The sequence below is a fragment of the Acanthisitta chloris genome, unplaced genomic scaffold (assembly GCF_000695815.1).
Source record: "Acanthisitta chloris isolate BGI_N310 unplaced genomic scaffold, ASM69581v1 scaffold11328, whole genome shotgun sequence".
In the NCBI taxonomy this organism is placed as follows: Eukaryota; Metazoa; Chordata; class Aves; order Passeriformes; family Acanthisittidae; genus Acanthisitta; species Acanthisitta chloris.
The window spans coordinates 15,151-33,273 of NW_008687612.1; the positions used below are offsets into that span (position 1 = coordinate 15,151).

General features: G+C 38.4%; 1 protein-coding gene across 1 annotated transcript in view; it reads right to left on the reverse strand.

Moving 5' to 3' along the window:
- ARID4B (AT rich interactive domain 4B (RBP1-like)) overlaps positions 1 to 18,123 on the reverse strand; it is a gene marked incomplete at its 5' end in the record, with an annotated part of 41,103 nt that overhangs the window by 12,439 nt on the left and 10,541 nt on the right. The window contains 3 exons of the mRNA XM_009080679.1: positions 789 to 873; positions 7,407 to 7,655; positions 17,381 to 17,544. Coding sequence (XP_009078927.1) covers positions 789 to 873; positions 7,407 to 7,655; positions 17,381 to 17,544 — 498 coding nt within the window. The remainder of the gene's footprint in view (positions 1 to 788; positions 874 to 7,406; positions 7,656 to 17,380; positions 17,545 to 18,123) is intronic.

Genomic DNA, 18,123 nt, shown 5'->3' on the forward strand with positions numbered 1-18,123 from the left:
GGTGAAAGAAAACAAAAAACTCTTCTCATTTGAGCACACATCTTAACATGAATTACAATTCTGCAACACTTGGTTATCTTAAACATTCAACCTGGATTGGAAAGCTCTCCTCTCTGTTTAAAAAGATTACAAATACCTTTCTACACTCCATGCCAAGACCTTTCTACTGAAGACAGGAACTTTGTCAACACAAAAACGAATGGGAAGGCAGTCAGTGCCCTAGGAGCAGTGGCACTGCAAGATGCCAGGCTCAGCAGTGGCAGGGCAGCTGTCAGGTTCTGAAGGTGGTGGGGAAGGTAGAAGCAGTGCCAGTACTTGTGGCAGAAGGAAAAGCTTCCTTGCAGCCCACTGTCCAAGGAATATATTATCACCTAAGCCTGAATATCAGTTGTAAAAGAATGAATTTTGTCAGAAATGCTTGGCAATAAAATTATAGAGTCCCATGCACATGGGCTAGTCATAGGCTTGCTCTCCAAAATCAGCAGAGGGAGCTCCCATATTTCACCCTTCTGAGCTAGCTCCCAGCACCAACGATAAAACGGATCCTTCTCACTTGTTTTCTGTACTTGCATACACACAGTTTATTTTAAAAAATACAGGAAAGAGAAGCTTCCCCACCTCAAAGTGAAAAACCAAACCCTTGAAGGAAAAAAGTTAAAATTTTTAAAAGGCTAGGAAGCTGCTTTTACTGTCAAGCACTTGCAGGCCAGGAAGGGAGGCAGGGATTACTTAAGTAGGTATCAAACCCAAGTTGGGGGATAACAAGGGAGAAAAGGGAGAGACACTACCTTTATTTTCTTTCGATGCTTAATTTTTGGTACATTTTTGTCAGCTGGTCTCACTATCTTGTCTGCCTTTATCCATTCATCATACCTAAACACAAAAAAAAATTGTACACATTTATGGTTTTAAGCAAATAACAATGACATAGTAAGAGAAATTTAATGGAGAAAAAAGAGAATGAGCAACCATATAAAAACAGAACTGGAATTTTTATCATTTGTGTACTTTTCAGTATGTGAAATTTCAGCTAAGGTTCAGAGGATAAAAGCTTTTTACACTGAAGGGTAACAGCAAGATCTGCCATTTTTCCAGTCTGCACTGAACAGCAGAAAATCTATGTATACAGGTAAAACAAACTACCTGAATGAGAAATCTGAATGGGCCTCCAAGAGTTATATATATATATATATCCATCCTCAAAAAAATATTAATGCTCCCAACTACATAAAATGTGACCAATTAATAAAAAACTCCTTGGATCCTGAGTGACTAATCCTTTGGAGTCACAAACTTTTGAGTCACTGGCTTCACACTAACACTTTTCAAATCCTTTTCAGTTAAAGGTTTCCATTTTGTACCAGAATGATACAAAACAAAACCATACTAAATAGTGCCAAGATAATAACAACAGGCATCTTATCTAAAACTGGACCTGCCAACTACAAATCCAAGACCAAATAAGTACATTCTTAGGAAGAACATACTCTAACTATGGTACTGTCCTTGCCAGATTCATTATGTATTTCTGAAAAAAAAACCAAACCATCAAGAATCAATTCAGTAATTTTTTCTCCCAATAAGAATAAGCTATTATACAGCTTCAACTGTGAATTCAAGAACCACCTGCATAAGAAATAGGTCCGTTAAAAATCAGTATGTATTAAATTTGGCCCCAATGTACATACAAACATAGTCTGATCCCTCTAGGTAAACAAAAACAGAGGGGAAGAAAACGACTTAAAAAACACCAAGGCAACACTTAAAAACAAAAAACTCAAACCACACTCTCCCAGAAAACAGTACAAGATGAAGCTGAGCACAATGCACTCATGACTGTGATGGCTTTCCAGCTGGGCTTACTTATCACCATTTTGATATATGCAATGACTACTGACACAGTCCCAATTTGCCTTCTTTGCAACCACTGCCAATTATATCCACAATACTGACATATACATTAAAAACATTTAGAGAAAAACATGCAGGTTTCCAACTTCTTTTCTTGTATGCTCTAAGTTAAGACCTATGTAAGGGATTTTGGAAGCTAAAGACTTACAGTTCACATAACAATACAGTGAAAAAAAATGAAGTAACAGTAGTCTCTGAAAAAGAGCTTTAAAAAAAAATTTAGAGGGGGAACAAAACCCCAACATGTGACAATAAAAATCACTAAATCCTGCAGTAGACCATGCAGACTACAACATACCAAGACTGCCTATACTGTTGCCACTGTCACCACTGTCATTACTAGGTGAAATGTCAGCAAACAGGTTCCGATTTCTCTCCAAAACTGAAGTGTAGCTCTGCAAAATATCCAATATTCTGTGAGACTGAGGGAAGCCCTATTTCCCTATTTGAAGCAATCTTTGTTCAAGTCAAAGGCATGCTTCCCAGAAGGAACACAGCTAAGCAGCTGCCAAATGGACTTTGTAACCTACAGAAACGCAGGACTATTTTATCAGGTCTAGTCTAAAAGCATGCAGGAAAGCAGTGCTAGGACTTGACAGACACAGGCTGAAAAGCAATGATTCTGTCAGTGTCCTTTCAGCCTCAACCACATTGCTGGAACACAAAATTTGTATTCAATCCTTCTATGCCTTTCCAGTAAGAAAACAATCTTCCCCCTATGCAAAGTCTGTGCACAGCCCACAGTGTCTGTGACTCACTAACTGCAGTGCCTGTTGGGGCGACAGCTGACAGACATGGGGGCACACTGCAGCGAAGGAGAGGGGAAGTTCAAAATCTGTAAAGAATACCTGTAGATGCCACAGGGTCTTAAATGTCACGTACTAGAACAGTGGTCACACAAGCCCTTATCTCAAGGAGCACAAATTGACACACTATGTGTGACAGTCACACGTCCTGGCCAAGCATATTCTGCTTTACTCCTGACTCCACCCAAAACAGCAGACAGATCCTGCAAGGAGGCCCAGTGTCACAGAAATCTTGCACCTTCTCCAGGGAATCAACTGCCCACGCTTCACACCTTTGCATTGCACAGCTCCTTTCACTACTCACACATCAGATGCGTGTGGTTTGCCTAAACCTGAGACAACAGGGCCCCAGGCTGAAACAGATCCTGCAAAAAGGATACATCCCAATCCACAGCTGACAACTTGACCCTAAATTACATTCTCCTCTACTGCAATACAGAGAACACCCTGAAAGCTAAATAGGTTGTGTGACTCAGACTAGAGCCCTTCTTTCTAGAACTGCACCTGCTAAAGTATGAAAACTTACTTCATCACTAATCCTGCTTTAGGCAGTCTGCTCACAAAACAAAATAAACCCCAAAATCTTATTATGATAGTTCTTCAGCTCTCATTACAAGAATATGCATTTTCACAAGACCTGGGCTGTGTTTCTACCATGCCATCTTCCACACTGACTTCCTTCACCACCCTAAAGCGAGCAGATGGGTGTGGAGAAGGAGATAAGATGGGGAGCTGTTCCTAAAAGAGTCTGCACAAATTTCATTGGGAACCAAGAGGAGGGATTTAATAAGAAATTATTATTTATTTTACCCTAGCAGTGTTCAATGCCAGGCTGGATGAGGCCTTGAGCACTCTGGTCTAGTAGGGAGGTGTCCTTGCCCATGGCAGAGGGGCTGGGACTAGATGATCCGTGAAGTCCATCCCCATCCCTAAAATTCTATGATTTTTTTAAATCACATTCCATACACAAGCCTGCTACGCCTTCACAAGGTACATCCACTTTGCCTCAGCAAAATTAAGACAAAGAGCCAGTAAGAAGAAAACCTTTTCTGCTCAAATGGTTAAAATGCATGGCTGCTGGAAAGGTGAGTTTGAACAGGAAGGAAGGGAAAAAAGCCATAATGAAATTAATAGTTATATAGCAGAAAAAATAATTGGCACTTTGCATGAGAGTATGTGATGATTCTATTACATCCATATGTACTACCTGCAAGCTAAAATACACCACAACATACTCTCAAGTTCATCCTCCACAGAAGTACTAGAGGGAAACAAGGAAGAAAGCATACTTTTCCAGACTAGACTTATACTAGAAAAGGCACCACTTTCTCAGGAAGATAAGTGCCCTCAAGGAATTAGCAACCCTTGGCAAATTCACAAAAAAGTTCCAGTATACTCTCTCTAGCTGCTAATGAGGAAGAATCAAGTATTTTCTTTGTCTGTGATCAAAGAAAGGAGAAGAGTTACTCTCATACCCAAATACTATAATATCAGATGAGGAATCTGGTTTAATGTTTTTTTAAAAATTCCCTCCCTGCTCCCTCCATGACACACATTACTCTCCAGAACCTGAAATCTGGCTACAGGTTTAATTTTAGTGGTTGACTGTTAAGTAAAACATTTACATATGAAGTAGCAGTTCAGCAAACCAAGACAGAACTAGCACAACAAATGCAGATTTTTGAAGAAAGAAATGTTGAAAACAGCAAGTCCTAGCTTTAAACAATTGAAACATTCAAGAGTAATATGTCCTGTGATATTGTACCATAGTGATATACAAGAGTTTCAATAACCTAAATGCTTTTTCGATATGCACTCTCTAATTACTAGGACCATGCTGCACAAGAAATTCACCTAAAACACTTATACATTATACAATGCATTTTCTTTGCACTGGCAACTGAAAATTAAAATTAGAACCGAAGGAACTGGCACTGTAGGCCCCAAAGAAGTTTTAGCTCTAAAGCAAACATAATTCAGAACATTACTGGCCTGTTACAAGATATACAGTTTCTCTCTATTTCTTTTCTTTTCCTGGTTGGCACATGGTAGCACAGGCAGGTCTCTCTGACAGGGTAGAGATTTCTACCATTCCCTTTCGCTGCAAGTACTGACTCCACTGAGCACTGCCATTCTTTACTTTTATCAGAGACACATCACCTGAATCTCAGGAGCTAAGAACAAGATCCTTTAGCATAAAGAAAATACAGAAGCTGTACAGGTATTGACTATTTATTTTAAAAAGTTCCACAGTTGTGTCACTGGCTCCAGAGCACTTTCAAAAAAAACTAACAAAGATGAATATCAAGTTTCAACTACCAAGTTCCAATTACCCCAAGGCCTGTGAGCATACCCACACACACACTCAATTTTTCTGAATCCTAGACTGATACTAAAATTACCTTTTGCTAAGAAATATTAGGTTTAAAGAATAGATCATTAAATAGCATATTGAGCAAAAGAGGAAACAAGAAAGTCAACTTTAAGGAGCAGGAGAAAGTCAGAATAAAAAAAAACCCTGAATGATTAGAACACCCTAGTTCAGCACATCCCTGTACTTTTCATACAGTACTTGTCCCTGCTAAGTAAGCTACAATGAACAAGGAGAGGAGGGAATTGCTTCCTATCCAAGTAAGGCAGTTATTCTTCCAGGCTGTGACTGACAAAGTCAAATGAAGCTATTACATCATACAAGACTAGTCATCACAATACTAAAATATCAAAGTGTTTAGACGTTGCCTTAAGCTCAGGCTCAATCAGTCATTATGTTAAAATACAAAAATGTCAGTAATTTTACTTGAATTAAAAAATTAGTCACATCTATCTAGCAGAGTCCACACACAGTCCCACAGCTAAATGTCAATCCCTGACATACTTTTCAATTAAGAATTCTGCCCCCTCAAACCCTTTCAGAAGGCTCTTAAAATACCAGGTAAGAATATAAATGCAAATCCTGCTACCAGAAAGACCAAACAACACTCTTTACCTCTCAAATGAGTGTAAGGTTACTAAAAATGCTTTTCTTTTATCAAACGTATCCTAAGTCACAGAAATTATGCCTCTGATACCAATCCAAGTACTTGTCTAAAATGCAGTTAAAGACACAGAATCTTGATTACTCCCTTAAGAACCAAGTGCTGGGATCTCCAAGGTGAAGAAGGCTCATTTTTGACTTCTCATTTCTTCAGTTTTGAAGTGGTACTGCTCAACCAAAAATCTGATCATCTCACACCATAGCATGTATAGTAGCATGGCATTTGCTCAAAAAGAAAAATAACTTCTGTGTTTACATGCAAATTCCAAGATGAGAGTTTAAAAGCAAGAAAACCTCTTGGAATGGTACACACAGTAATCCTCAGTGAGTAGAATGAAAATTTCAGGAACTTGCACTCCTAAGGGAATCCTCCCCAGTAACAACCGAAACGCAAGTCACAGCCTAACTCCCACCCTGTGCAGGCTGCGGCTCCCCTAGTATCTTGATTTCACAGCTCACTATGCTTACAAATGTTGCCTGAAGACAGTTCATGTCAAAGATCCTAATTCCTGTAGATCAATGTCGATGTAGAACAAAATTCTACAAAAGATCAGTATCAAAACCAGCAGTAGCAACATTTTGCTCTTTGCAGTGGTTTAGGTGCTCCTGGTAGACACCAGGCCTAGATGCAAAGAGGTGAATTCAAGGAGGGAAAGAAGTTAGCTTCTCTGGCACCTGTGCTAGCAGATCTTTCTAGAACAGAGTAACTGACACTTGTCCTGCCCTCTTGGTTAGAGGTAGGATGTCCAGATGAAAGATGAAGGTCACAAGAAGCTCAGCTTTTCCAGAAAAGGAAAAAAAAAAAAGTACAGCAGATGTCTCAGATTTGTGGGTTGTTTTTCTTTTATAGATCTATAAAGACAGCAATAAAGTAAAAAAGATACCAATGAGAAGATAGGGTGAAACTGAGGAAAGAAGCAGGAGACTCACAAATATGCTTAAAAGCTACTCAGAAACTTTGATTTTCTCTACTGTTCTCAAAGTTGCTTCAAGTTTTAAATGGCAAAGTAACAAAAGTATAGGAACACTTATTTCTAGTGACACTAGACTAAAGACAATAAAAAGCATACACTCCTGCTTGTATTGAGAGAAGCATAAGAAGCCATCAGGCTAAGAAGAATATTGTTTGGAATGCTTGAGGCAGCCTTGGGGGCAGGAGGGGTGGGGGCAGTGGAAATGATGAAATGCAATTATTTGCTGCACACTAGTTTGCCACTAAGAATCCTGTCCTTCTCCTGATAAATATCACAGTGCTAGAGTACTGCTAGTGAACTCTGTGCTTCGCTGACAAGAGTATACAGCCTCAGCTAAGTGCACTATTCAAATAGTCTATGAGACAAAATTGGCTTAAGAGAGCCAGAGGAGGAATCTGTGAAAGAGTGAGCTGTCACGTGCAGGGAGAGATCTAAAAGTAAGACAGGGAACAAAGGAAGCCTTCTTTGACATAGTAATTTTAAGATGATTTTCTAAGTAACTAAAGTCCTGCATTTATATAGTGTTAAAAATCTAATACCTCCATACAGTACAATGACCTTCACAGAACACCAATACTGAAAGTTTAGGACTCCAGATGTCTAATAATTTAGTTTTTAAAATTCATAAGTGTATTTGGGAAGTAATTCAAGAAGTAATCACTAACTAAAACTCAAGTTTACCTCACGTTCCATCCACAGTAGTGCACCAAGTAAAGGACTTCTCCACCTTCGATGTCAGAATCTTTAATACTAGCTTCATACATTTTTTGATTTTTCCCTCTTCCATACCGCACTTGGACTTTCATGCCTGGTGGATAGCATTCAAACTCTTCTTCCTCATTGTTATTGTTGTCTTCTTCCTCCTCCTCCTCCTCTTCCTCCTCCTCTGCTTCTTCTTCATCTTCATCTTCTTCCTTATTCGTGTCATCTCTTGAAAGGTTTAAAAAATTGTAGAGTTAATATGAGATACTTCATAAGCTTTTCAGTTCCAAACCACATATATTGATAAATATTGTGGATGCATTAGAGACTGGGAAACAGGAGGCTCCAAATATGTGAAACTGTACTACAGCTGAGAAATATCAGCAAAATAGGATATAGCAACACACATCAAATCCAGTCACTGTAAGGTGAAAAAATGACTAAAAGAAAAAAAAAATTCCTTCAAAATCTGTATGAGTAGAAGTTGTTCAAACTCATCTTTATATGATTCTTTCATGCAGTCTCTTTGTTTATATATAATTTTTTCAGTTAAAACTCATCCTTTTCAATAGAGAAAGTTTCCTAAATTCCATTTTTCAAGCTACAAGTCTTATGAGTGCTTCTGGAAACTTGCTTCCCAAAAAGGTTCTTGCTCTATTATAATAAACTCTATCTCAACATCTTGAAGTGACTACAACCAAAACCAAATTTCGGGCAAAAAAACCCCAACACCTTATGAGAGTTTATCAGCAAATTAAGAAACCTATGCTAATTTATGCTCTTGTTGCTCCTTGCCAATTATGCTGAAAGTCTTCTAAATATGTCTAACTTGCATTTAATTATTATATAAATACACAAGCAGGTGCTCACTGTTTTCAGAAGTAAGCTCATTCTGAACACATTTTTAGAAACTCGGACCAATTTTCAGAAGCACTAAGAACCCACAAATCTTGCTAGTTTCAGTCAGCAGCAGCCATGGCTACTCACTGTTCTGAAAATGGTCTGCAAGCAGCTGGAAGAGACAGACTATATCACAAAACTTAGTGGGGGAACATATATTTTAATCCTAAACAACTTTCATTATTGTCCCTCACATCATTCTGATACCACACTGCGCAACACAGCTGCTGACTAAATTCACAAGGATCGCAAACCACTAGTAATTCAAAAACTTGGTATGTGGAACAGGCACGTTTGGCTGTATCACAGATTGGGTAAGAAAAGCTAAGTGCTGCTCCAAGTCTGATTCACACCAATATTTAAGTTAACCTCAAAAACACAGAAGTCTGTATTAATAACCTAAATCTTTCCATAATACTTGCAGTAGAAAGTACTTGGATAAACCAAGCTACTTTCTCTCTGCAAAAGGATCAAATAGCATTTTAGTTATTCAAATGCTTCTTTGCAGAAGTGAAACTGCAGCATTATTATCTAATTAGCTGGCAAAAGAGAAATCAGAACAATATGCTAAATTCAACTGTGGTGTAGCCACAGTGATTTAATAAAATTATTCCAGAAATTAATACTGTCATATATATACACACACACACAGACACAAAAATATCAATGTATGTGTGTGTGTGTATGTGTCTGCATACACAATGGGACAAATACTCCAAAATCCCTCTGTTGGTGTATTAACAGCACCAAATCACAGAAGAGATACCTATTCAGGTATACATGGCATGAACACACAGTCCAACTCTGGAAGGCTAAAACTTTCAGTTTATTTTATACTTTCAGCAAACTACTTTGCTAGTGAAGTTAAAACCACCAGAGATAAAAATGCAACATAAATAAATGAGCTTTGAAAGCTCTATCTCCACTACACATCATATGGCAAAATTTACTTCCCAAAGAAATCACAAATAAAAGTGCCCAAAGACTCAGATGAAAAATTCCTGAATAGAATTCCATAGCTAACAACAGAAAGCACCAACCAGTAATTTAAATGCTTTTCAATTATACTCTCTGCTGCACTAAATCAAAACTAGCTAAGTGCAGCTTAACAAGTATTATCATACAAGAGTTAAAAAAACTTGGCAGCAGGAGCAGAGCCACCACTGCTCTCAGAACAAGATGAGTTTGTGATTTCCCATTACTAACCAGACTTTTCAAAACTGCAATGAATCAAGTTTTGACTTCTTTTTTTTCCCCTTTCTTTCTCTCCATGCCCTAAGGACACAATCCTTGAATGCTGTCCCCAGAGAAAGTCATGCCTGTGAGGGAGATTTAGAATTTTCCAGGCACTGGCAATTACAGTACCATTGGCTCTCCAGAAGCTGTACAAGTTTGGAGTTTCTTTCACCTTAATCACTCTATGGCTTTCTGGGTGTCCCAACAGATATCCTACAAAGACTCCATGGCAGAGATGTGTGAAAACCTCACTGTGAAGTTGAGTAACGAGGATGGTCAAGTAGATGTGAACAGCAGGCTGTACGTAAGTTGGAGGGCATGTCAGGAAGCAAAAGCAAAATGGAAGCAGAGATGGCTGCAATTAAAAAGTGTTCTAAGGAGTGATCTGGTTAGGGATCATAAGTTGGAGCTTTTAGGAAACCAAACAGAAGCAAAGAACATTCATAATTAGGGAGCAGATAAAACGGCACTTGTATAGCTCCTGGAACAAAAAACAACCAACCAAAACCCCACAAAAAACCCCAGCACAAAACCTGAGAATATATACCCATGTTTGCAAGGAAGAAAACTTAGTCTTACAAGGCCATGAAAAGCTAAAACCTGGCAGTGCAGCCGAAGGAGAAGCCATGACTGCCATGAAGCAGAGGTTTGTGAGAGAAATTTGTGATTGTAGCCATCCAGCATGCACAGTCATAACCTCATTAGTCCGTGTATGTATGCATGAGAACACTGCATTTCCTCTAGTGCTATTTAGCCAAAATCCTGTTTGGGGAAGTGCATGGGGGGAAAGAAAAAAAAAGAAACAAACAAGCCTCTTGGCAGCAGCCAATAATTGTCAACTTAAAACCAGTACCATTCAATATTTACCACAAAGCTGCAATGACTTGAACAACCCAAGCAGCAGCTGATGAAACAAGGCAGCAGCAGATGTGCATGCACACTGTACAAGAAACACAGCTATACAAGTGTAAATGCATCCAGAATCCAAAGTACCATCAGGAGGACTCAAAAGCATTTCAAACGACAACTGCAGAAAAAAGAATCCCCCACCCCATCTCTCAAAAACTGGGAACATAAACCTTCAGAAGCAGGAAATTAATGAATTAAAATGCATAATTATTTGTTAATAAAGAAATACCATTTAAATGTTTAGAACATACAAATATTATAATTAGTTCCAAAGGACACCGTGAAATTGTTAAAAGGCTAAAACCACACACAGGGCAGGCAATTCTCAGTCAAGACTTAACACCAACAAGCCCATAATTAAGTATATCAACAAACGGATGCTGTTAATAGATGAAACAGTGCATGCTATTACACCACTAAAGGAACTGCCATAACATGCAAATGTCTTCCAAACCACAATCTCTAGCGCTAAACACAGAGCTGTCACAAAGCCCAGGTGAAACCTGTGAGACATGGTGTGATTTGAAACCTTACATCTGCCTCTCAGGATCCCTGTTCTGCAGCAAACCTACCCCTACTCCAACACACTTCCCCTGACACATCACACTGCCACACACAGCAGGTGAGATGGTATATACAAGATTATTTTTTCAGGGGTTATTCTAAAACTTGAGGAAGCAAGACTATTTCAATTATTGGTTCAATTAAGTCATTACAGCTAATTGAACCACTAGCAGAAATAAACTCTAGTGTAATTGATACTTCAAGTTTGGCAATTAGCTTCTATTTTTGTTTCTCTCCTTTTTTTCCTTTTCCTCATCCTCAAGCATAATTTAACCTCTACTTCACATAATACAGAGCTGAAAGATGTTCAGTCTTCACAATACTCTTTTTCAAGCAGAGATGCATTAAGATAACCTTAAATTTTAAGTAAGAGATCTCACAGAGACCTGTACTTATGCCATGACAGCAGAATCTCATATTTAATTACACAACATAATACAACCCCCCAAAAATGCCCCAGTAATTGTCTTCCCTCCTGTCCTGGTTTCAGCTTGGATAGTGTTAATTTTTTCTCAGTAGCTAGTACAGTGTTCTGCTTTGGATGCACTGGGGTGGGGAGAAGTGAGTGAGTGGTTGTATGGTGTCCAGTTTCCAGCTGGGATAAACCACAGCACCTCTGAAGATAGACAGAAAATCTGAAAATAAAAGCTCCAAAGACTTACTTCTACGCACACAAAATCACAATAAATGCAGTTAGGGTCCCTTGTCCTGAGGAAGGGGAAAGGCATCAACTTGATTTGAATCACATCTGAGCGTAGTACAGTACCCTACGACCACACAAGCATGTACTGTGCAAACAGTGTACTCCCCTGCTGCTACAGAGGAGACAAATGAAAGGACCTCATGTTACTGGTTCTCCTCACTCAGCCGAGTATTTTGAAACATTCCTCGAAAGGATAATGGATGGTTCCCAAGACTGGCTGAAGAGTACAGCCTTTTCCATTTTTACAGCACTGGTTCACATTCAGCTTGGAAACATCTAGTACTTGATGAATGTTTAAGGGCTCAGCCATGCACACAAGTCTCAGTGACACTTACCATGGTTAACAGCCTTCACAGTGGCCACAAGCTATGTAAAATATGATGGCAGAATCACTTTTTCCAAATCAAAGCTGCTTCTTTCCATTCAAGACAGGACCGGTACATTTACACGGCCACTCTACTCTTTATTACTGTGTCATTAGCAGCTTATTGCTGTCTCAAAAGCAATCATTACATATATGTTCCTATCAGTGTGTATTCTACATCAAGAAAAGAAAATTCAATCATACCATTTCTGAAAACATGACTATACAAGAATTCCTTCCCAATACAAAGACAGCTGAAATACATAAACAGAACATGCACCACAAGCAAGAGCATAGAAAGATGTTCCTATAAATGGAACTACTAAATATGGTTCCTATAAACAATTTTTTTGCATGCACACCAAAAATCTAAGATTCTGAGCAGATGCTTACACTACACATGCAACAGGACACAGTGCTCTCCTTTCTCCCAAGCTAATCAATTCCACATAAACCTAAATTAGACTGCAGAAGGCTATCCCAATATACAGTTCTCAACTGACCCAAAAACTACAAGATATGCCTTCTGTATTGAATCTCCTTCACTCCAAAACATTTTAACCTTCTTGCTACCATTTTAGATTCACCCCCATAAAGATCTGATATGTCATTTTAACAGACAAGGAATTGAAGAAAACATTGTTGTAGGCAATCTGTTACTTCCCATATGTGAAAGGGAGCTTCTGACTACTACATAATCCTGTTGTAAACTGCTTTCAGAAAATCCCCAGTAAGTGTTACCACAAAATTTAACTCTTGTACAAACAGAAGCCACCCCTAGCACAGGCACAGCAGGTAATCCCCTTACCTTACAAGGGTAATACACTTCAGTAACATTCCTTACAGGAAACCATGCCCATCCTTACATGGTTCTCAACTACTGTTTTTATTACTCCTAGCTCCCTCCTCCTGCTTATAGGAGGGAAAACACTATTACTGTATGTAAAGATGCATATAACAGCTCCAAGATTAAGATTTTTCTCTTGCATTTGAATGGTTTAAACTCTATTCGAGACTATTCACCAAAAAGATTTAGCATTTTCTCCTTTTGATACTGTCAAAATGTGATAGTATCAATTCCCAGAAAACCTCACCATGAAGCCCTAGACCATCAGTACAAGACAATCAGAAGTGTTTAGGTTTCTAGAATTCTTTAAGAACATTTGTCAATGCATTCTTTGGAGGAAATAAAAAAGCAGACAGTTTTCAAGATGAAAAAAATAAATGAATTCAAGAAGTTTCATAAGACCAAGGGAATACTAATTGGGAGCGCTGAAAACGACAGTCTGGTGAGAAAGAGCAGGCTAAGATCCAGAAATGGCAACCCCTCCTGGGGTTAGGGTTAAGGCAGCACCTCAGCCAAAGGAAGGAAAACAAGAACAAAGCTTCTTGCCATCTTTATGTACTGTAACTGGGAATACTTGAAAGAATTTTGCCTGGTCACCCCAAGAACCCAAGTACTACCAATACACAAGTCTGATGCAAAGGTTTGTTGGAAAGCAAAAATTATCCAGATTAATCTTTCAGTTCAGTATAAAGTTCCTGACAACGGTCAGTCCCAGCTACTTTAGAGCAAAATATTAAAAAAATCAAACCAGCCAAAAAATCCCAATAAAAACTCCAACCCCCAAACCAACCAACAAACCTGGAGTTTAATTAATGATCTCGGAAAAAAATTTACTTACTAATATTGGTTAGCTAGCAATTAACCTACACTTCAGTTCACAAACTGTACCAACTATAAAATTTTTAAAGACTTAACTTTTATTTTATTAGCCAGTACTAAAAACACTACGTGCTAGAAACTCCGCCAGGCTCCCGGTCTCAATCTCTTTGCAAATGTCTACATTGTTCATAGGGTAGAAAACCCCTCTGTTCTCAACCTGGTAACTTTTGACTCAAGTGTTTAAATAGTTACAACCGTCAATATTACACACTACAAAGGGAAACTGCACCAACTCTGCAACACTGTATTTGAAGACCATTACTTCCACAACATGAAGTTAGCAGGAACTTCAGGAGGATTTTAAGCTTTGTTTATTCGTTAGCTAAGAATGAGTACTTTTTTGTATAGCATGGAAGAGGACAGGTTTACAACATCATTTTTGTAAGTAGCTCTCTGGGACAGAGCCATGAAAAGTAACACATTACTGGCCTTTCTTAAAACTCGTTTGTAATGACCAGAAATTGCACCATCTGTATCTAGCACAGGCATCTTCCACTAACCACAGGGAAAAAAACCCAACAAGCCAAACATGAAAATCATGTATACAATAAAGGGCAACTGCCTTTGAATCTCTATTCTCAGTGTTCAGAGATACACAAGCAGGCAAGAAACAGGCACTCTGGGGAAGGAAGGAAGAGCAAGTTTAACCTTTCTTTCTCTTCATCACATTGTTAAAGTCTGTGCAGAAGGGACCACAGGATTCAAGAAGTGGCAATCTTGAAGATCTGAGACAGGTGGGGTTGCATAGAAAAATAAAACTTGTGGAAAATAAACAACCCTGGCTTCTAGTAGTGCTTCCAGAGATCTGGAAGCTGGGAATGAGATCCAATCCTCCCCAAAGATACTCAGCAAGAAGAAACCTGCAAGTTTTTTTGTCCTTGTAGCTCCTTTTGTCTATAGGCAAATAAGCTACATGAAGATGTTCAAAGCCCTACAGACATAAATGCAAACTCTGTAAGTTTGCCTTATATAATGTTGGATTTCATCTGCTTGGCTATTTCACTACAACTGTGACAGACAGATGGTCTTAAAAAGAATGTCCAGGAATACGTTTTAAATACACCAATGACATTTCAGTCCACAGTGATCTATTTGATTACATTTTGGGTATTGGTGTGATTAGCTCTCCACCTACAAAAATCGCCTTTTTTATTTTGCATTTCAGTTCAACAAAGAATTCCAACCACAGCATTTCCCCCTCTGTATGACCTCTGCCACTCCTAATCCATGAAGTTTGGTACAGGGGAGTACAACATCTGATACAATGTCCCACAGAACTCCTTTATGGTATAAATGCTAAAAACATTGTTTAGCATTTAGGATGATGGTGACATTTTTAAAAGCTCTTTAAAGCTGCATTTTGTACTTCCTATCAATCCCCAAAGGAAGAAAGGAAAAGCAATCATGCTAACAACACTGCTACAGTACCACTTGCAATTAACAGATATAAATGTTTCATTTTTGTACCTTAAATTATTCCTTGAAACACACCATACTCCCCAGCAATGACCACATCACCACCTACATCTCTTTTTAGAGCTATGCTTTCTATTCTAAGGAACTCATTACAATCTTTCATGAATGGTAAAAGCAACATACTAGTTAAAAGAGTTTCACTGGATGAGTAAGGAAGAGCAGAGGGAAAATAATTCACTCAATTACATCAGTGTAATCAGATCAGATGAACTGGAAAAAATTAAGAGGAAATAGTATTTTCTACAGATTTCTGCTGTTTTCATGAAACAGGAAAACTCACAACAGTTTTTGATGTTATAAATAATGCAGATTGACATCAATCAGGATAAAAACACCCAACAAATTCAACCAAAAAAAACCCTAAACCCCAAACAAAATGCCCCCAAAAGAGAACCAAAGGATTCCTGAAAAGCAAATGCAGCTTCTAACTTTTCATGTATCATTTCGTACAGCAGCATAATAAGTACTGAGCCACTTAACTTTCCAAGCACAAAAATAAAGTAACATCACAAACATACACATGTACAAATACACAACTTAGAGAACTTTAAAAACTGCTATTCTCTAAGCAGTGCAAATTTTTCCATCTACTTCGTTGCATATTTTGAAAGCAGCATTGTAAAATCAGTCTTTTGTAATTCTGAAAATCTCACAAACCTGTTACAGTACAACTCATTTAGTTCACCTTAAAAACTGCAAATGTAATAAAGTCCAGCAATTGGTCTTTCAAAAAAGAAAAATTCACATAGGATACAAATGAAATCACACCCACAGAGAAAAGGCTCTTCTAACCAAGTTCAGGTAAACCTGATTTTTCTGTATTCTGCATTTCTGAGTTACAGAAATTGCCAGTGGAATGTCACTGAAAATATTTAGGAAGACAACAATTTTTTACAGAAAGATCATTCCAGAATCTGTTATGAAAATCAAAACCCCTAATAAAATAAAACTATTACTAATGAATCAGAAATTAATTTACTGAACTATGACATTCTGCCACAACTTTTAATGGGCCAAAAAAGGCATTAAGAGTTAATGATATTTAGACAGAAGATTAAGATAGTTGATCTACTAAACAGCAAAACTGCTGGAATAAACAAGGCAATTAGTAATCGGGCAACAACTGGTATTAACTGCGAAAAAAAACCAACAAAAACCAACACATCCCTGATACACAGATTGCTGTGAAGTGTAAGGTGGTGTCATTATCTGCTTTCCTTCTTATAACAGCTTCTCCCTTAAGCATCTGTCACGAGGTTTTGTTGAAGACAAATACTGTATTAAAAGAGATCTTCCATCTGACCTCTAAGGGAAATTTTTGCATTCTTAACACTTGAAATCCTACTGTACGAGGGCTCTAATTGCAAGAATACAAATTATTAACACACTGGGGATTAACAATATCTATGTTCTGCTTGGGGCTTTTTTTTTGGCATTTTTTTGCGGCTGCTGAAGAACACACGTCGTCTTTTTCTGCACTGAAACAGGAAAATCTGCTTGTTCCATAAAGGAAGTGAGATCACCTGCACAAATTCACTGATTAGATGGCCCTGAGCATCCCTATTACTTCCATCTCCTACTTTCAAAACACCTGTCTGAAGGACTGTACAAGACACTCCTGCCAGTACCATGTCTTCTCAATGGCAATGCTGTTAACCGAGTGATGCAAGGTACTTCCATCTTTTCCCGTGTTACACACCACTGTCCAACAGCAAAAGCTGGAAACAGCAAGTTTGTGATATACTTGTACCAAAATTAAGTAGAAAATTACTACTGGCAACGACTGCCACATTTTTGTCTTAAATCAAATAGTCACCTAGGCGTTTTATATTCTTTTCTCACTCAGCTGATAAGTATTTAGACCTGGACTCTGTAAAATTTGAGCTGCTTTTTTTTTTTTAAATAGTAAATCCAGGAACTTCAAAGGCCCTAACCTCACACAAAGTTAAACACAGAGGTCTCTGGAAGATATAAGTCTAATTAAGAACAGCATGTCTGATTTGAAGTTCAAATTACATGAGAAAAATTAATGAACACATCAGATGCCTTAGGTGAACAGAAACAGTGTAACTTACCCCAATTTTTCTTTTTCTTCAGCATCTGCATTTGCTGCAGGATTTTCCATTTCATTAATCTTCACCTCCTCTTTATCTTCTAAACCTTCAGTTTTGACTACATTTAAGTCCTTTTCTTGATCAGGCTGAGCATATGCAGAATCTGGCAAAACCTTTTTGTTTCCCTAGGATAATAAAACCTTTAGTTAGCTCACAAGGCGAAAACAAAGGATTTAAGAACAGGCAGACAACACACTGAAGTTACAAGAGTAAAAAAAAAAAAAAACCCTAGAGTCTTGGCCTTATCCTAAAATTACAGCACCCCTGCTGTTATTCCTCCTGAAAATCTTAAGCCAAACCTAACAGGCTTCAAAAGTGCAGCCTAGCCCATTTTGCCACAACAATATAGGTATGCGGCTCTCAGACATGCACTGCAAAGCAATTCCCAGCACTTCACGGGGTATGTTTTCACTTAAGATGCAGAGATATCAGTACTCTGGCATTCACCCTCCAATTAGTACCAGCAGTTTTGGTTGGGGTAGAGTTAATTTTCTTCACAGTGGCTAGTGTTGGGCTATGTTTTGGATTTGCACTGAACAGTGATGATAGTACAGAAATGTTCTTGTTACTGCTGAGCAAAGTTTACACAGAGCCAGGGCCCTTTCTGCTTTTCATAGTGCCACAATGTCAAGGGAGTTGAGAGTGCATGGCAACTTGGGAGGAGACACAGTTGGGACAGGTGACCCAAACTGACCACAGGGATA